This window comes from Phyllostomus discolor, chromosome 3 (genome assembly GCF_004126475.2).
Source record: "Phyllostomus discolor isolate MPI-MPIP mPhyDis1 chromosome 3, mPhyDis1.pri.v3, whole genome shotgun sequence".
Classification (NCBI taxonomy): domain Eukaryota; kingdom Metazoa; phylum Chordata; class Mammalia; order Chiroptera; family Phyllostomidae; genus Phyllostomus; species Phyllostomus discolor.
The window spans coordinates 77,415,177-77,429,777 of NC_040905.2; the positions used below are offsets into that span (position 1 = coordinate 77,415,177).

General features: G+C 36.4%; 1 protein-coding gene across 2 annotated transcripts in view; it reads right to left on the bottom strand.

Moving 5' to 3' along the window:
* PGGT1B (protein geranylgeranyltransferase type I subunit beta) overlaps nt 1-14,601 on the bottom strand; it is a 57,405-nt gene that overhangs the window by 41,545 nt on the left and 1,259 nt on the right. Inside the window, exons 2-3 of one of the 2 annotated variants that reach the window (XM_036020669.1) lie at nt 8,626-8,749; nt 7,862-7,980 (exon numbers count right to left, since the gene is read on the bottom strand). In XM_036020669.1, coding sequence (XP_035876562.1) covers nt 7,862-7,943 — 82 coding nt within the window. In that variant the 5' untranslated portion in view covers nt 7,944-7,980; nt 8,626-8,749. The remainder of the gene's footprint in view (nt 1-7,861; nt 7,981-8,625; nt 8,750-14,601) is intronic. The other variant, XM_028511475.2, reaches the window with a different exon arrangement.

Sequence of the window (14,601 nt, forward strand, 5' to 3'; positions counted from 1 at the left end):
CTTTGCAGGCTAGAAGGGACTGGCAAGAAGTATTCAAAGTGATAAAAAGCAAGGACGCACATCCAAGATTACTCTATCCGGCAAAGCTTTCATTTAGAATGGAAGGGCAGAGAAAGTGGTTCCCAGATGAAGTAAAACTACAGGAGTTCATCATCACCAAGTTATTATTACATAAAATGTTAACAGGACTTATTAAAGAAAAAGAACAGAACTATGAACATTAAAATGGCAACAAATTCACAACTATCAACAATGGAGTCTAAAAAAAAAAAACTTAAGCAAACACCCAGAACAGGAAAGGAATCACAGATACAGAGATCATTTGGAGGGTTATCAGTTGGGAGGGGGAAGGGTGAGAATGGGGGAAAAGATGCAGGGATTAAAAAGCATAATTGTCAGGTAGAAAACAGACAGGGAGACATTGAGAATAGTATAGGAAATGGAGAAGCCAAAAAACTTATAGGCATGACCCAAGGACATGAACTAAGGGATGGGACTGCTAGAGGTAATGGGGGTACTGGACGGAGGGCAGCAAATGGGGAAAAATTGGGACAACTGTAATAGCATAATCAACAAATTATATTAAAAAAAGAAACACAAGTTTGCTAGTAAAATGATACACCTTATACAACCCTTTCCAGGATGTCAAGAGAGATACAGACAAGGTACATGCAAAATTCTATAGCTTAAAAATGTTTTTTTAATAGCATTTGCTAAATTTCACAGATTACTTTTAGAAATGGACCTAGACCAATTAAGGAAAAGGCAGGTGGAAGATTTTCTTTCAGAGAGATTAGAGATTTAAGTGTTTCATCTAACAACACAGTAAACTGAAAATTTACAATTAGAGATTTGTGATGTGGCCCTCAGACTCATGGACACAGGGCGATATGACCAGATTGCTGGGCAAAGAGGAGGCTCCTGGAGCAGCACAGGGGAGGCTGCATCCCTGGTAATGGGTAAACAAGTGTTACATTGCCCCAGTAACTAATGTAAGGCAGCATCTGAGGACCGATTTCCCCAACCTTGGCAGAGGTGCTGCGGGCTGCGGCCCTTGCATGGAGTCTGCGCAAGGGTAGAGTGTGGTGAAGGGAAAAATCCCTCCTATCCTCTTCTAGTTCCTGATTTAAGGAGAAACCACAGGTCACACCAACATGCTAAAGGTTAGCATGAGGGCAGGGGGTGGTGCTGACCTTCCAATCTAATCTGAAAAAAGGAGGGGTTAGCTGTGGCCAAAAGGCTTGCCCAGGGAAATTTAAACAAAGGGAGGGCAGAGACTTGCTGCTCCCTTCCTCTGGGATCCACAGACAGAGCCCCTGCATGACCAGCTACAGAGGCTGGCAGAAGCTCTGGACACCCCCTATGGGAAGCTGCAGATCAGGACCACGCAAATTCAAGGGAGGGAGCCTGAAGCTAGAGAGCTGTATGCTTAGCAGCCTTGGTCTCCAGAGGGGCAGACAGATAAGGATGGAGTGGGATTTCTGGGCTTGATTTTGGGTTTCAGACTTTTGGGGGACAAATAGGTTTTGTATGTGTTTTGCAAAAGAGAAGACCCTGGAGCCTGGGAGTTCCCCATTTTCCCAAGTTGTGCAACATTTTATTAAAGACCTTTTCCCTTCCCAACCAACTTTTGTCTTATGCCTATATTTGATGGTGGGCAGCTGAACCCCACTTTTTTCCTGCAATATGAGTAGGGACAGTCGGGAATACAAACCAATCCCTGTGAGATCTCTGCAAAAAATTCTTGATCACAATGCTTTCAAAAGTTTCTCTAGAATTTTTTAAACTTGAAACATGTTCGATTTAGCCACAGGAAACTGCTTACATTTTAAGCATATTATTTTTAAAGGACAGTAATCTGATAAAAAATCTACTAAAAAATAAAATCATAAGCATCTCACCTTTTAATATTAAACCACCTTACCTATATTCCCAAACACTTAACCCTAGTATTTTATGAGATCTATTAAAAAACAGATACTAGTAACAAAAATAACAAAGGATTAGAAAACAACTGTATTCTTTTTTTAAAGATTTTATTTATTTATTTTTAGAGAGGGAAGGGAGGGAGAAAGAGAGAGAGAAACATCAATGTGCGGTTGCTGGGGGCCGTGGCCTGCAACCCAGGTATATGGCCTGACTGGGAATCGAACTTGCGACACTTTGGTTCCAAGCCCGCGCTCAATCCACTGAGCTATGCCAGCCAGGGCAACAACTGTATTCTAATTTGCCTCTATTCTTAACTAGCTATATTACTGTGAACAAATGATTAATTTCTCTGGACCTTAATATCCTCATTTGTAAAATGATGGACTACAATATTGCCTGCTCTATTCTAGCTATAAAGTTCTCTAGCTGTGCTCTTGATCAGAGAAAGGAGCACAGAATTTCCAGCTTGATCCCTTGTGATTCCTAAATACTTACAGAGGTTGATGAGAAGGGTCCTAACCCTCCAATGGTCTGACCACACGCTGATTAGTAGGATACCACTAGGGTCTTTACAACTCCAAAGCTAAACGAAAGGCCAGGGTTAATTTTGATTAATTATTCACAATGTACTTAAATGCCACACATGACAGTCTCCACTAGGGACATATACATTTCATCAGTAAAGCAGCACTGGGACTTCTGAGTCAGAAGCCTGGGATTTCAGTCTAGCTGTACCACTTAACGTGTGTGGCCTCAGGGCAGGTCTCTTAATCATACTGTCTCTCATTTTCCTCTTTTAGAAAAGGCAGATCAGGGGAAGAACAAATTTAACGAAGTATTTGACAATGATTTTGAAATTTATAAAATATTAAATAATGTACAGCATTATTTCTGCCACAAGCAAAATATCAATATTTATGTATAACCTTAATATAACCTTAGGTTTAGTTTTTAAATGTTTATTCTTGTGTTTTTAAGAAGTTAAGCTTTTTTAACTTGAATTTTTAAATACTGAAACATATTTATTGTAAACATTCAAGCAATGAAGATATATAGACTAAAATTAAAGTATCTTGTTCTTGCATCCCCATCTACTTTCCCCTCCACAAAGATTTCCTATGTACTCTTTCAGATTTTTTCCTGTATATTTAGAACTTACTAAAACAAAATGCCTCTGTGTATGTTGGTATTTATAATTTACCCATGTGCAATGAACAATTTCATATTAGTACATATATAGAGATCTACCTCAATTACTTTACTACTGCATAGTATTCTTTACTAGACCAGAGTTTAACTGTTTCACTTTTGGTGAACATTTATTTTGCTGTAAAGACCCTTACTCCAAATAAAGTCATATTCTGTGGTTCTGGGTCAACATGTCCTTTGGTGCCATTTTTCAACCCACATAAGAATATGTCAGATACAGTAAAAAATTGTACTGCTAAAATGCCCTTCAAAAGGTTGTAATAATTTTCACTTCCACCAAAAGAATAAAGTGCTCTTTCCCTCACATTCTTGCCAACTTTTAAAACTTTTTGCTGGCGTAGCTCAGTGGATTGAGCGCGGGCTGGGAACCAAAGTGTCCCAGGTTCGATTCCCAGCCAGGGTACATTCCTGGGTTGCAGGCCAGAAACCCCAGCAACCGCACATTGAAAATCTCTCTCTCTCAATCTCTCTCTCTCTCCCTCCCTCCCTCCCTCCCTCTCTCTCTCTCCCTCCCTCCCTCTCTCTCCCTGTCTCTCCCTCCCCCTCTCTCCCCCTCCCTCCCTTCCCTCTCTAAAAATAAATAAATAAAATCTTTAAAAAAAACCTTTTTGTTAAATTGACATGTTAGTTAAAAAATAATGCAACATCACTGCTTCTATTATATCTCTCTGATTTTTAGTAAGGCTTTTCCTCTTCTTATGTATTTGTTGACTATATTTTTTTGGTGAATTACCTATTCATACATTTTGTCATTTTCTAAAGTGATATATCATTTTCTTCTCAATCTTTAAGAATTCTTCAGTCTAGACAGACTTGTGGTAGGCAATATATACAATGTTAATATTTTGTCTATTCTATATATTACAATTTCCTCCAAGTCTGTCACTTATCTAATTTTTATCTTTCACTACAAAACATTTAAAACATTTATTTTGTCAAATCTATCAAATTTTCCTTTATGGTCTCTTGGTTTCATTTTATATGTTATTGGGTTGGCAAAAATGTTTGTTCGTTTTTTTCCTGTGAGATGGCTTTACGTAGCACTTAGTTGTCTTTAATTTCATTTGAAACAATTTTGTTAGATTATATTGTGACAGCTGTCACACCAGTGTGCATTAAAAAAGAAAACATCAAAATTGGTGAATTTTTGGTAGCCATTTTAATATTGCAGATGGAAGAAAATATGCAACATATTCAGCATGTTATGTTTTATTATTTCAAGAAAGGTAAAAACACAAATGAAATGTAAAACAGGATTTGTGCAGAGTACTGAGAAGTTGCTATGACTGATGAAATGTGTCCAAAGCAGTTTGCAAGGTTCTGTGCTGGAGATTTCTCACTGGACGATGCTCCACGGTCAGGCAGACCAGTTGAAGTTGATAGCAATCAATTCGAGACATTAATTGAGATCAGCATTATATTATGTTATTGGTGAAAATGAAAAACATGTCTTTTATTTTACATAAAAAAAATAAATGGACTTTTGGGCCAACCCAATAGTTTTTAAGATTGTATATGCTATCACAAAGTAGGACAAATACAGACCTGAGTCACAGAAAGCATATTCTACTCAGTCTGTAAATGCATTACTAATGAGAAAATATTGGAGGTGCCAGAGGATGCTCTAGACTAAATGTGAAAATACAGAAAGGATGAACAGCAAAGTTGGAGAAGGTACAAGTGAGTTAACAATTTACCAACTGCTGATGTACAACAATGCTTTATGTCTGAGAAGGAAGACAAATGTAAGGCAAACACATTTTTCAGTCCTCCAGAAGTTTACAATTAAGACGTAAGCAAAAACATTTTAAGCAACAGTTAAGCAGCAATAATTTTTCAAAAAATTAGCAATGGGCTTCAAATCAATGGAGTCCATGGAGATGACAGTACAATGTAGAAGAGAATTCTGATTGGTTTCAAGAGATGGTGAGTACCAACTGTAATTTAAAAAAACTTAAAAACTTTCATCAAGCTATAATAAATATCAGAAAAGCACACCTATGATAATTAAACAGCTCAATGAACTTCTACAAAGTACTGTAAACTCACCTGCAAAACCAGCACTCGGTTCAAAAAAAGCACACGACAGCACCAAAAGCCCCCTCCTACTTCCTTCTGGCCACTTCTTAAAAGTTGAGATTAGTTTTGCCTATTTTTTAAATGGAGTAATATACTATGTACTTCTTTCTCTCAAAATGTGTATGATATTCATTCAAATCTTGCATACAGCTATAGAATTTTCTTTCCTTCTGCACAGTATTCTATTATATAAATATTTGAATACATCATTTATCAATTATGCCAATGATGAGGAGCTTGTGTAGTTCCTACTTCTGTGCTCTTGTGAAAAGTACTACAATGAACATTCTAGTACCTTGAAGTATCTCTGGGTGTACAGTATCTTCAGGCTATATACTAGGGGGAAGAACTGCTGAGTCATAGAATGTACATTATGTTATGAACTGCTGAGTATGTTATGTTATGAATGTACTTTAGTAATATTGCCAAGTGGTAGTTATAAATGATGGTTATAAAGCTCCTTCAGCGTTGTATGAGAGTTCCAGTTGTGCTACATTCTCATCAACACTTTCCCCCCCTTTTTCATTTTAGCCATTCTACTGAGTATATAGCAAACACAATTAATATGAAAGTTCAAAGAGTCAGCAAATCTCTCACAACAAAAGATCAAATAATGAGAAAAGGAAGCAGCCATTAAAAAAAATATGGGGTTTAAGGTGTTTTAAAAAACTCCTTTTCACTAATAAAATGGTAGGGGAATGTAAACACATACTAAAGACAGAAATATAGCTCAATCACAAAGCCAGCAAACAGTCCTTAGAAGTGGAGGAAAAAAAATAAGAAAAGACAAAAATAGGAAGCATGGCAAATAAGTAGTCAGTGTTCTGTAATTGGAACCTATAGTATGAGTTGTCTCACTAAGATATTACAGTCCATACTTTCCTATAGAAACAATGGCTACTTTATTTCAGTGGATGGTATCAATAACATTTTTCTAAATAAAATACAATATATATTTTAGTAAAAACTTATAGAATAACTTTTCTATATAACACAGTATAAAACCCTACCTATACTATATATATTTCTTTAAGAAACTACAGTGTATAGTTTGAATAGGGTATACATTTTTAGTTTAAAAACAAAAGTCAGAATCTGTAATACTATCTTTACATCTGTCTAATATCCAACAACAACAACAAAAAAACCCCAGACTTAAGCTAGTAAAAATAAAAATCCACTTAAGCTAGGAAAAAAAAAATGCTGGTACAAAGGGAAAATACAAATTGCCTCCATTTGCAGATTAGAACCATGACCTCATGTCATCCATAAGCTCCTAGAGAATGAGGACCATATCTTGTAATTTATCAAAGCCCTTTGGCATACATTTAGCCAAGTCCTCTTAGCAGAACATTCAATAAATCCTACTCGCCCACATGTTAGAATCTACAACTACTGAGCAATTTATCACATATGCTGCTTCAAGTAGCTGGTGAAAAGTGATTATATATTTATGTATTAAGTTCTGATAGACCTAGTTCAAATGCTCATTATTTATTTATTTCTTTTTAGAGAGAGGGAAAGGGAGGGAGAGAGGTAGAGAAACATCGATGTGCAAGAGACACATCGATTGTTTGCCTCTTGCATGCCCCAACTAGGGACCTGGTCCATAATCCAGACATGCACCCTGACCAGGAATTGAACCAGCAACGCTTCAGTTTGCAGGCTGACACTCAATGCACTGAGTCACACTAGCCAGGGCAAAATTCTCATTTTTAACAAGAATTCATCCACAGGCACAGATTTTAAAAGTCACAAAAAACAAACACTGGGAACTTCAAAATAACAACAAAGTAGAAAGCCATAAACTATGTCCAACAGATCAAACCTCTTTTTTTCTAAATAAAGCTTTAGCTTATTTTTGCAAAGTTCATCTAGGTGAGATTTACACTTGATTACTCCAACCAAAGAACGACACTGTTAATTTATAAATGCTGACTCTTAAAAGACAGATATGTGGTAATCTCTGATAAAAATGGTGTGATTTCCTTATTAGCTTGATCTTTTCCAGGTTAGAATTTCTAACATTCATAAGTTAAACTGATGTTAGATTATTTTATACTTAATAGAATGAACAATGTAGTTTATAAAACTTGTATGTATTTAGTTGATAAGGTAATTTCTAAATTTTGAGAATTTATTTAATTGATCAGAATCTGTACAGTTTTAAGAAGTATAAAAATGACTGAGGAGTAAGAGCAAGCTCGATGAAATCATTCAAGAAATGCTAATGAAACATTAGAGGGAAGATGACCAGGAGACTGAAAAGAAACTTTCTGATGACAAAGAGGTTTTTACTGAAGAGACAAAAGAAAAGAGCAAATGCTACAAAACTAATCAAACATAAATCAAATACAAGTAATCAACAAGCAATCATCAATGTGAAAGTGCACATCACGGGATGGTGCTACAATTATGAATCTTTTAATCCCAGACAATTCTAAATTGTTCTCCCAAAAGATTACAGATTAGACTTGTTAAGTGTAATATCTGAACATATTGGGAGTGTTGTATTACAAAAAAAATACAGATGAATAAAATATATTATTAGTTTATGAATAAATGCAAAGATACGCTCACCCAACACATGGTACACCAGGTACAACTAGTCACACTAAAAATAAAATGCTAAAAACTCACTCACTGTCTTCTGTGGGAAGGACCTGCAGGGAGTAAATCCACTCTATTATATCCTCTTTGTTCACCACATCTAAGGAATCCAACATATCCAATCCAGACAGCGCAAAAAATGCAATCGTCAACCTAAAAGAAAAAAAGTCAGATTCCATCTTTACTGTCAAATCACTGAAGAGTTTCTAATTCACAGTAATAATAAACTCATTTCAATTTTCCAATGAATTTAAACACAACTCCCATTTTGCAAAAGTCAAAAAACAAATATATTCTTATAATTTAGTAAAAATAATCAAACCTTTGTTTCAATGTTTATAAAAGGGATATTTTGGGGTTAAGAAACCAATCCTACTCATCTGAATTTACTGAAGCTTCTGTATCAGTAATCTGAAGGTTAAAAGTAGATTTAAAAAAACAGAGTTTCCTGGACTTGTTAAATACAAATGAAGTCAAAAGTTTGGAAAAATATATAAAAATCTCAATTTTCACTAATTTGCCAAAAGTAATTATGCTTATAGCTGTTGCTTAATTCTTAAGGAATGTTACACTAAATCCATTTTTATTCAAATTTGTTAACAAATACTGTGACCTTAGAAAAAACATAATGAAATTTAGAAAGGAACACTTTAAAAAATACAAATGCATTTCAACTCAATTCTCTCAAAGAGAGCCATTCTTTGATGGAAGGAAAAACCGTAAGACAATATTCATCCCCCCTCCAAGACTGCACAAATCAGAAATCTAAACATTATGCTTTCATATAAAAACTAGTACCTTAGTGATTGCTTCTCACATGAAGAGCTTGTTATGTATAATTCCTCTCATGTTGAGATCCATTCCAGAATGTTGTTTAGTTCAGCATGGTTATCCCATTTCCATATTCTAGTAATTCCTATGACTAATATGGATAAATTAATACTTCAAACTGTCTGGTCTAAAATCTTATAGCAGGGCTGCTTGAGGCATTAACTTTTTAACGGAGATTCTAAAAGAGGAGTAACTCTTAATACCCTAAGGCAGTGAGCGGTCCTAAGGCACTTTGGACATTCAGAAACATTCTGAAGACATTTTTGGTTGTCATAAATAGGGAAGTTTGCTTCACCTAGTTGGTAAAGGCCAGGGATGCTGCTACACGTCCTATGTTGCACAGGTCAATCCCATTAAGTAAAGAGGTATCTGGCCCCAAAAGGCAATAGTGCTGAGGTTGAGAAACCATGCTTTAAAATCATATTATCTGTTTATAAGTGTTATCTAAATGATCTCTCATTTTACTTGTTCCTGAGAATGAAGGCAAATACCAGAAATCAGTCATCTGATGACACACTATTTTAAAAATTTGCATATTTAATTATTAAAGACTTCTAAAAGTCTAGCATTTTCAACTCAGTGTTACAGAAACAAACCCCCTTCCCCTAGGGGTCTTGTTACTGTGGTTCTTCCTTGTTCTACTCACCATTGGGTAGAAATTGGGGCTCTCCATGCCAGAGTTTGGTAAAAGGAAAAGGAACTATTTATTCAAAAGTTATACAGGTTTAGAGTAATGGCAGAATGTCGCTGTTATACCCCAAACTCCCTTTAAAATACCCGCAAACACGCAGTCCTGCCTCCCCTTGCCAAACCAGGCCAGTAGGGGGTACCATATCTCAGGAAAAGAAAATAGAAGTTGGTAGCTTGGCTAAGCTCCTGGGCTCCCATTTTTAACTCAAAACCACATTGTCCCGGTGAGGCTGGGAATCCTTCTGCATCCTTTCAAACCGTTAAGAGAGTTCCACATGGTTGCTACAACTTGCTTTCCTGCTTCCTTAGCTGAGTGGTCAAAGAAGGACCCTCTCCGTTCCCCAAAAACCCGTAGTTAAGCCCCTACATGGCTGCTGTGCATAGGTTTAAATCCCTGTGGTGTGGATCTTCCCCTGTAACCTCATTTCTGACTCCCCCCACAATCGGCAGCACCTGCTAGCACTTCTGTATTCTTTGCCTTCCTTGGCTTCCAGTTAGTCCCAGCTGCATGGCCCAATGGCATGGAGGAACCAACTCCAAGCTCCGCACAGGCACTGTGATCAGGGAGCAACCTCTCAGTTACTTCAAGGGCCAAAGTCACATCCATCTTCCTGGCTCCACGCAGCCCAGGAGGCCAGTCAGCTGTTATTGATATGCAAAATAACTCTCAATTTCAGTGCTGCTGCTTTTTCCAGCCTCCAAACTAAGCTTGAGGGGAGCCCTGGGGCCTCTCAGTTTAGCTGTTAAACCTACACCCCCGTTAAGCCTACACCTCACTATAATAGCAGTTGAGACTAAGGTTTATAGGATTAACACAGCTACAGAGCAAAGCTTATGTTTAAAAAGTGAAGCTCTCAACAGTGGCTGGAAGACAGGACCAAGAAGTTATTTGGGGCCTATCCTAAGATAGGTTAGGAAAGTATTCCTTTTCTGATCACACTAGAGTTAAGTAGACCTAAAACTTTGAGAGGTAGAAAATTAAACAGGCCACAGAAAATACAGGGGAATTTTGGGCTGTGGGCCTCTGAGAGGAATAATGTAGGATTTTATGGTGCCCTAATGACTGCTACTTGGGACATAGATTGCTGTGCAATCTGCCCTGGTGCAGGTATATATATAGAGAAGTAATCTTGCCATGCATGTACCTAAAATCAGGCTAGTGAGGTTATTTTATTTTTCCTTTGGAGACCATCTGCCTGTTCTCTTCCTTTCTTCTTTCCCCTAGAATTGAACTTTAAGTGTGTAGTCTGAAAATCCAAAGCAAACCAAGTCTTCTTGCCTCTTCTACTCTAACCAATACATATAAAAAGTACGGTATCTCATGGATGAAAAAGTACCATTTTTTTGTCCCTACATCAACTTGCTTCACCAGTGGATCATAAATGACATCTCCAAAAGATCTCAAAATGTTCAGGCTTAAGAACATTGTTTGCAGGGAGGGAGGGAGGGCAGAATCACAAAAAGGTACAAAGATCAAATAGAAACTCAAAAAACATTTTTTTAAAAAAGGAAAATGAGTCTCGGCAGTGAAAAAAAGAATTTAGCCACATTAATATGATTTCCCTATGCCACTAAGTGAGGAGGATACTATTAGGCTAGAGCAGGTGAGTGACCAATTGGGAGTATACTGGAACACTGACTTATGGGAGTTGAATAGATTCCCAAACTTCTGATCTCTTGCTCTGCCCCTTTCTAGTACAATCTCTTTAATGGCATCTCCAAGTGTCTTTAACAGTGGGCTACATTCCTGCCTAGACCTCAGGTGGGACTATAGCTAAATTATATTGCAAAGACTTCTAAAATTAAAAACAAGTAGCTACATTTAAAAAATAGGAACAAAGATGCTCAATAAAATTATTTTAACAATGGAAATGAAAAACCTTAAAGGACGCATTCCAATTAATCTGAAGTTAAAATACATAACAGATAGAGGCCCAAATAAATACTATGGAATGGCTGATGAACTACTGAGTAAATTCCAGAATTTAAGCCTTATTCTTCATCTGTAGTATTTTTAAATAGCTGACTCATCTGGTAAATATTTTTAAGATCAGTATTTTTGGGGAGTTAACATGCAAAATAATTTTTCAATAAAAAACATTTACTGAAAATCCACTACAGATTTTGTGACAAAAGTGAATAAAACAAGCCTCCTAACCTTAAGTAGGTTAAGTTATGGGGGGAAAAAACTTAGTTGCTATATGGTAAGTGCCATTCTAGTCCTCATCTTCCTTTCTAAACCTGCCCCTTCTGCCTAGACCTGAGGGCAGTTTTAATCCTTTAATGCTGGGACTCCTCCGTATTCCTTCATTCCTCCTTTTATCCCTACTTCCATTGCCCCAGAACTTGGCTTCTGAACTACTGTTAACAGCTTCCTAATTGGTCTCTTAGCTCTGGTCTTGCTCCACTTAATACAAAAAACCAATCTGAAATCCAATGGTTACTTTGAAATGCATAGTTAACTAGAAAGATCCAGTGATTAGGTACTTCCCATTACTTACATGATAGTAAGTTCAAGTTTCTTGATCTGGCACACAAAGCCTTCTGTGATCTGGTCCAAGTCTACCTCTTCAGATTAACTTCCTACCACATCCACCTTACATTTTGAACCACTATTAGAGGACTGAAGTTTCTCTGCTCAACATTCACTTACCTGATTTTATCGTCTTTGTCTGTTTGCCTATAATGCATAGGCATACATACACAAAAAATTTAATATTTAAAATTCTTTAATATTTAGTTCCAGGGTTACTTCTTCTAAGAAGCCTTCTCTAAGCCCACCTTTCTTCTGGTTGAGTTACACAGGGGGTTCCAAAATGCCCCGTGAATACAAGTACTGTGCAAACAAACTCAAACTGTGGTCAGGAGATCTGCCGTATCAGTTATCACCGGGGAGCTCCAATATCTCAGAACCCACCCAGACTTATGCAATCAGGAACCTACATTTTCAAAAGATTCCAGGTGATTCATATACACATTAGAGCTGGGCAGCACCATTCCAGTATGTTTCTCCTATCTGGCAAACAATCTCAGTCTTTGTGTGCAACAGAACCACCAGGGATGCTTACAATAATGCAGACTCCCAAATCCACACGACGTCCAATGTAGGTCTGGGGACAGGCCCAGGTACCTGCATTTTTATAAGTACCCTAATGTCACTGATTAAGAGCCTCTCACCATCACCATCATACTTTGAGGGATACATTGCTAGACTGTGATATTCTTCAGATAAGGGAGGGAATGAAAAGACAGAACAGTTTCGGATGGTTGGCAGCCACAGTTGCAACACAGGATACACAGGGGAATATGGAAAGACTCAGAAGCAGAAAGACTGTCTTGTAAAATAAAAACTATCTAAACCCTTCTCCTTGAACAGTTGAATCTGTAAAAATAACATAATAGAAAATGGTCAATATTTTGTTCCTCCATAAAAAAAGCCTACTCCATTCCTCTAAAGTAAATACAAATGGCAACAAGAACACATAACCAAAAAAATCTCTCTAAACCACCCATAAGAAACCTGTTAATTGACAAAGCTCAAAATCCAAGGTTTACTATTCCCTTGAGGTAACTAGTAACTATATCACTTTTCAAAGCTAATAAAGAAAAATCTCAAGTGAAATAACAATATACATTCAAATTTTCATAAAGCCACTATTAAAAAAGTAAAAATTATTCCTGTTGGTCAGTCTAAAGGAAACAGGGAAATGAAATAATTTTGCCAAAATGGTAGGTCAGAAAATAAGGTAAAAAATGAGCCTTCTTAAGAATCAACTGTTTCATATCTATCAGTAAAAAGGAATGAAGACAGGAACACCTGAATAACTGGTTTAATACCATATCCTCACTCCCAGGCACACAGCAGGCACTCAATAAATGCCTGTAGAATTGAACTGCAGTACTGGGTAAGAATTATGTCTGTCAATCCACTGTTATCCTTAAAGCTCTAGTATTAGTAGAAAATTTTGTGACCAATTGCCTTTGCTTAAAAGGTTGGAGCTTCTTCACAAGTATCTTAAAGTCAATTATGAATCACATACACCACAAAAGAACTTAATGCTAAACTAATGAATGTAAAGACTGTATGTAAATCAGGAAACTGAAAAACTTTAAAAAATCAGTACAAAAACTGATACGCACAGATTATCTTAAATGTGTTCCTGAGCCTTAAGAAACCAAAAATGGTTTGTAAAAATTCTATTCAAGTGACACAAACACAAAGCATAAAAAGAAGATATATCTCTTTGCTAACGTAATATAACATGACATATCTATTATCTAATATGTAATGTCTGGTCCTAAAGTTATACTAATGTTATTAAGTCAATTACTACATTAGCTGTTCAAACAATTTTGCTGTTTTACCTGTGCTGTGACCAGGATTACACAGTTTACTGCCAACATGCATTAGTTTATATGGTTTTGTCCGTGCTGAAATTTTAAGGAATAGACCACTCAAACACACCTGCATTTTGAAAATGCAACCACAGACCTATAATAGCGATAAGCAAAGTTCAACAATCACAATAGATATTTTTTATCCACATAAAATTAATCCCAATAAATTTTATTGGGATTAATTGTGATTTATTAAAATATTTCTTAACATCCTATATGATACAATTTTGTAAATTTTTCTTAAATTTATTGAGGTAACATTGCTTCATGACATATAAATAGAAATCTTAAGTCTAGGTATGGGCTGTGCTAGTCAATCAATACCTATGGACAGACAAAGGCATATAAATAATGCCTTACTTTTTTTTAACAGGAATACTTTTCATTTTTCAGGGCTCAGCTCACATTATTTGACAAATATTTACTTAACATGCTAAATACTGGTTAATGTCCCAGTACAGTGCTGTCCAATAAAACTTTCTGAGATGACGGAAATAACTGAAATAGAAACAAAAGCCATTGGTCTATATGGTGACAGAGCAGATGTACTGTGGTGGCTACTGCAAACAGAACTGAGTTTTTAATTTGATTTAATTTTAATTAATTCAAATTTAAATAACCAAATGTGGCCTGTGGCTACCACATTGGACAGGGCAACCCTAGTGTTACAGAAATAAACAAAGTAGGCAAAGACTCTGCCTTTGTGAAGTTTACAATAGTGTGAAAAAAAGATATTAAAAAGTAAACCAATGAATATATAATTTTGGGTGGTGACTGGAAGTGAGTCTTTTGCCAAGGGTAATTAAAATTAAGAAAGGCATCTCCAAAGAAATCTGGATTAGGTACCTGCCTTTC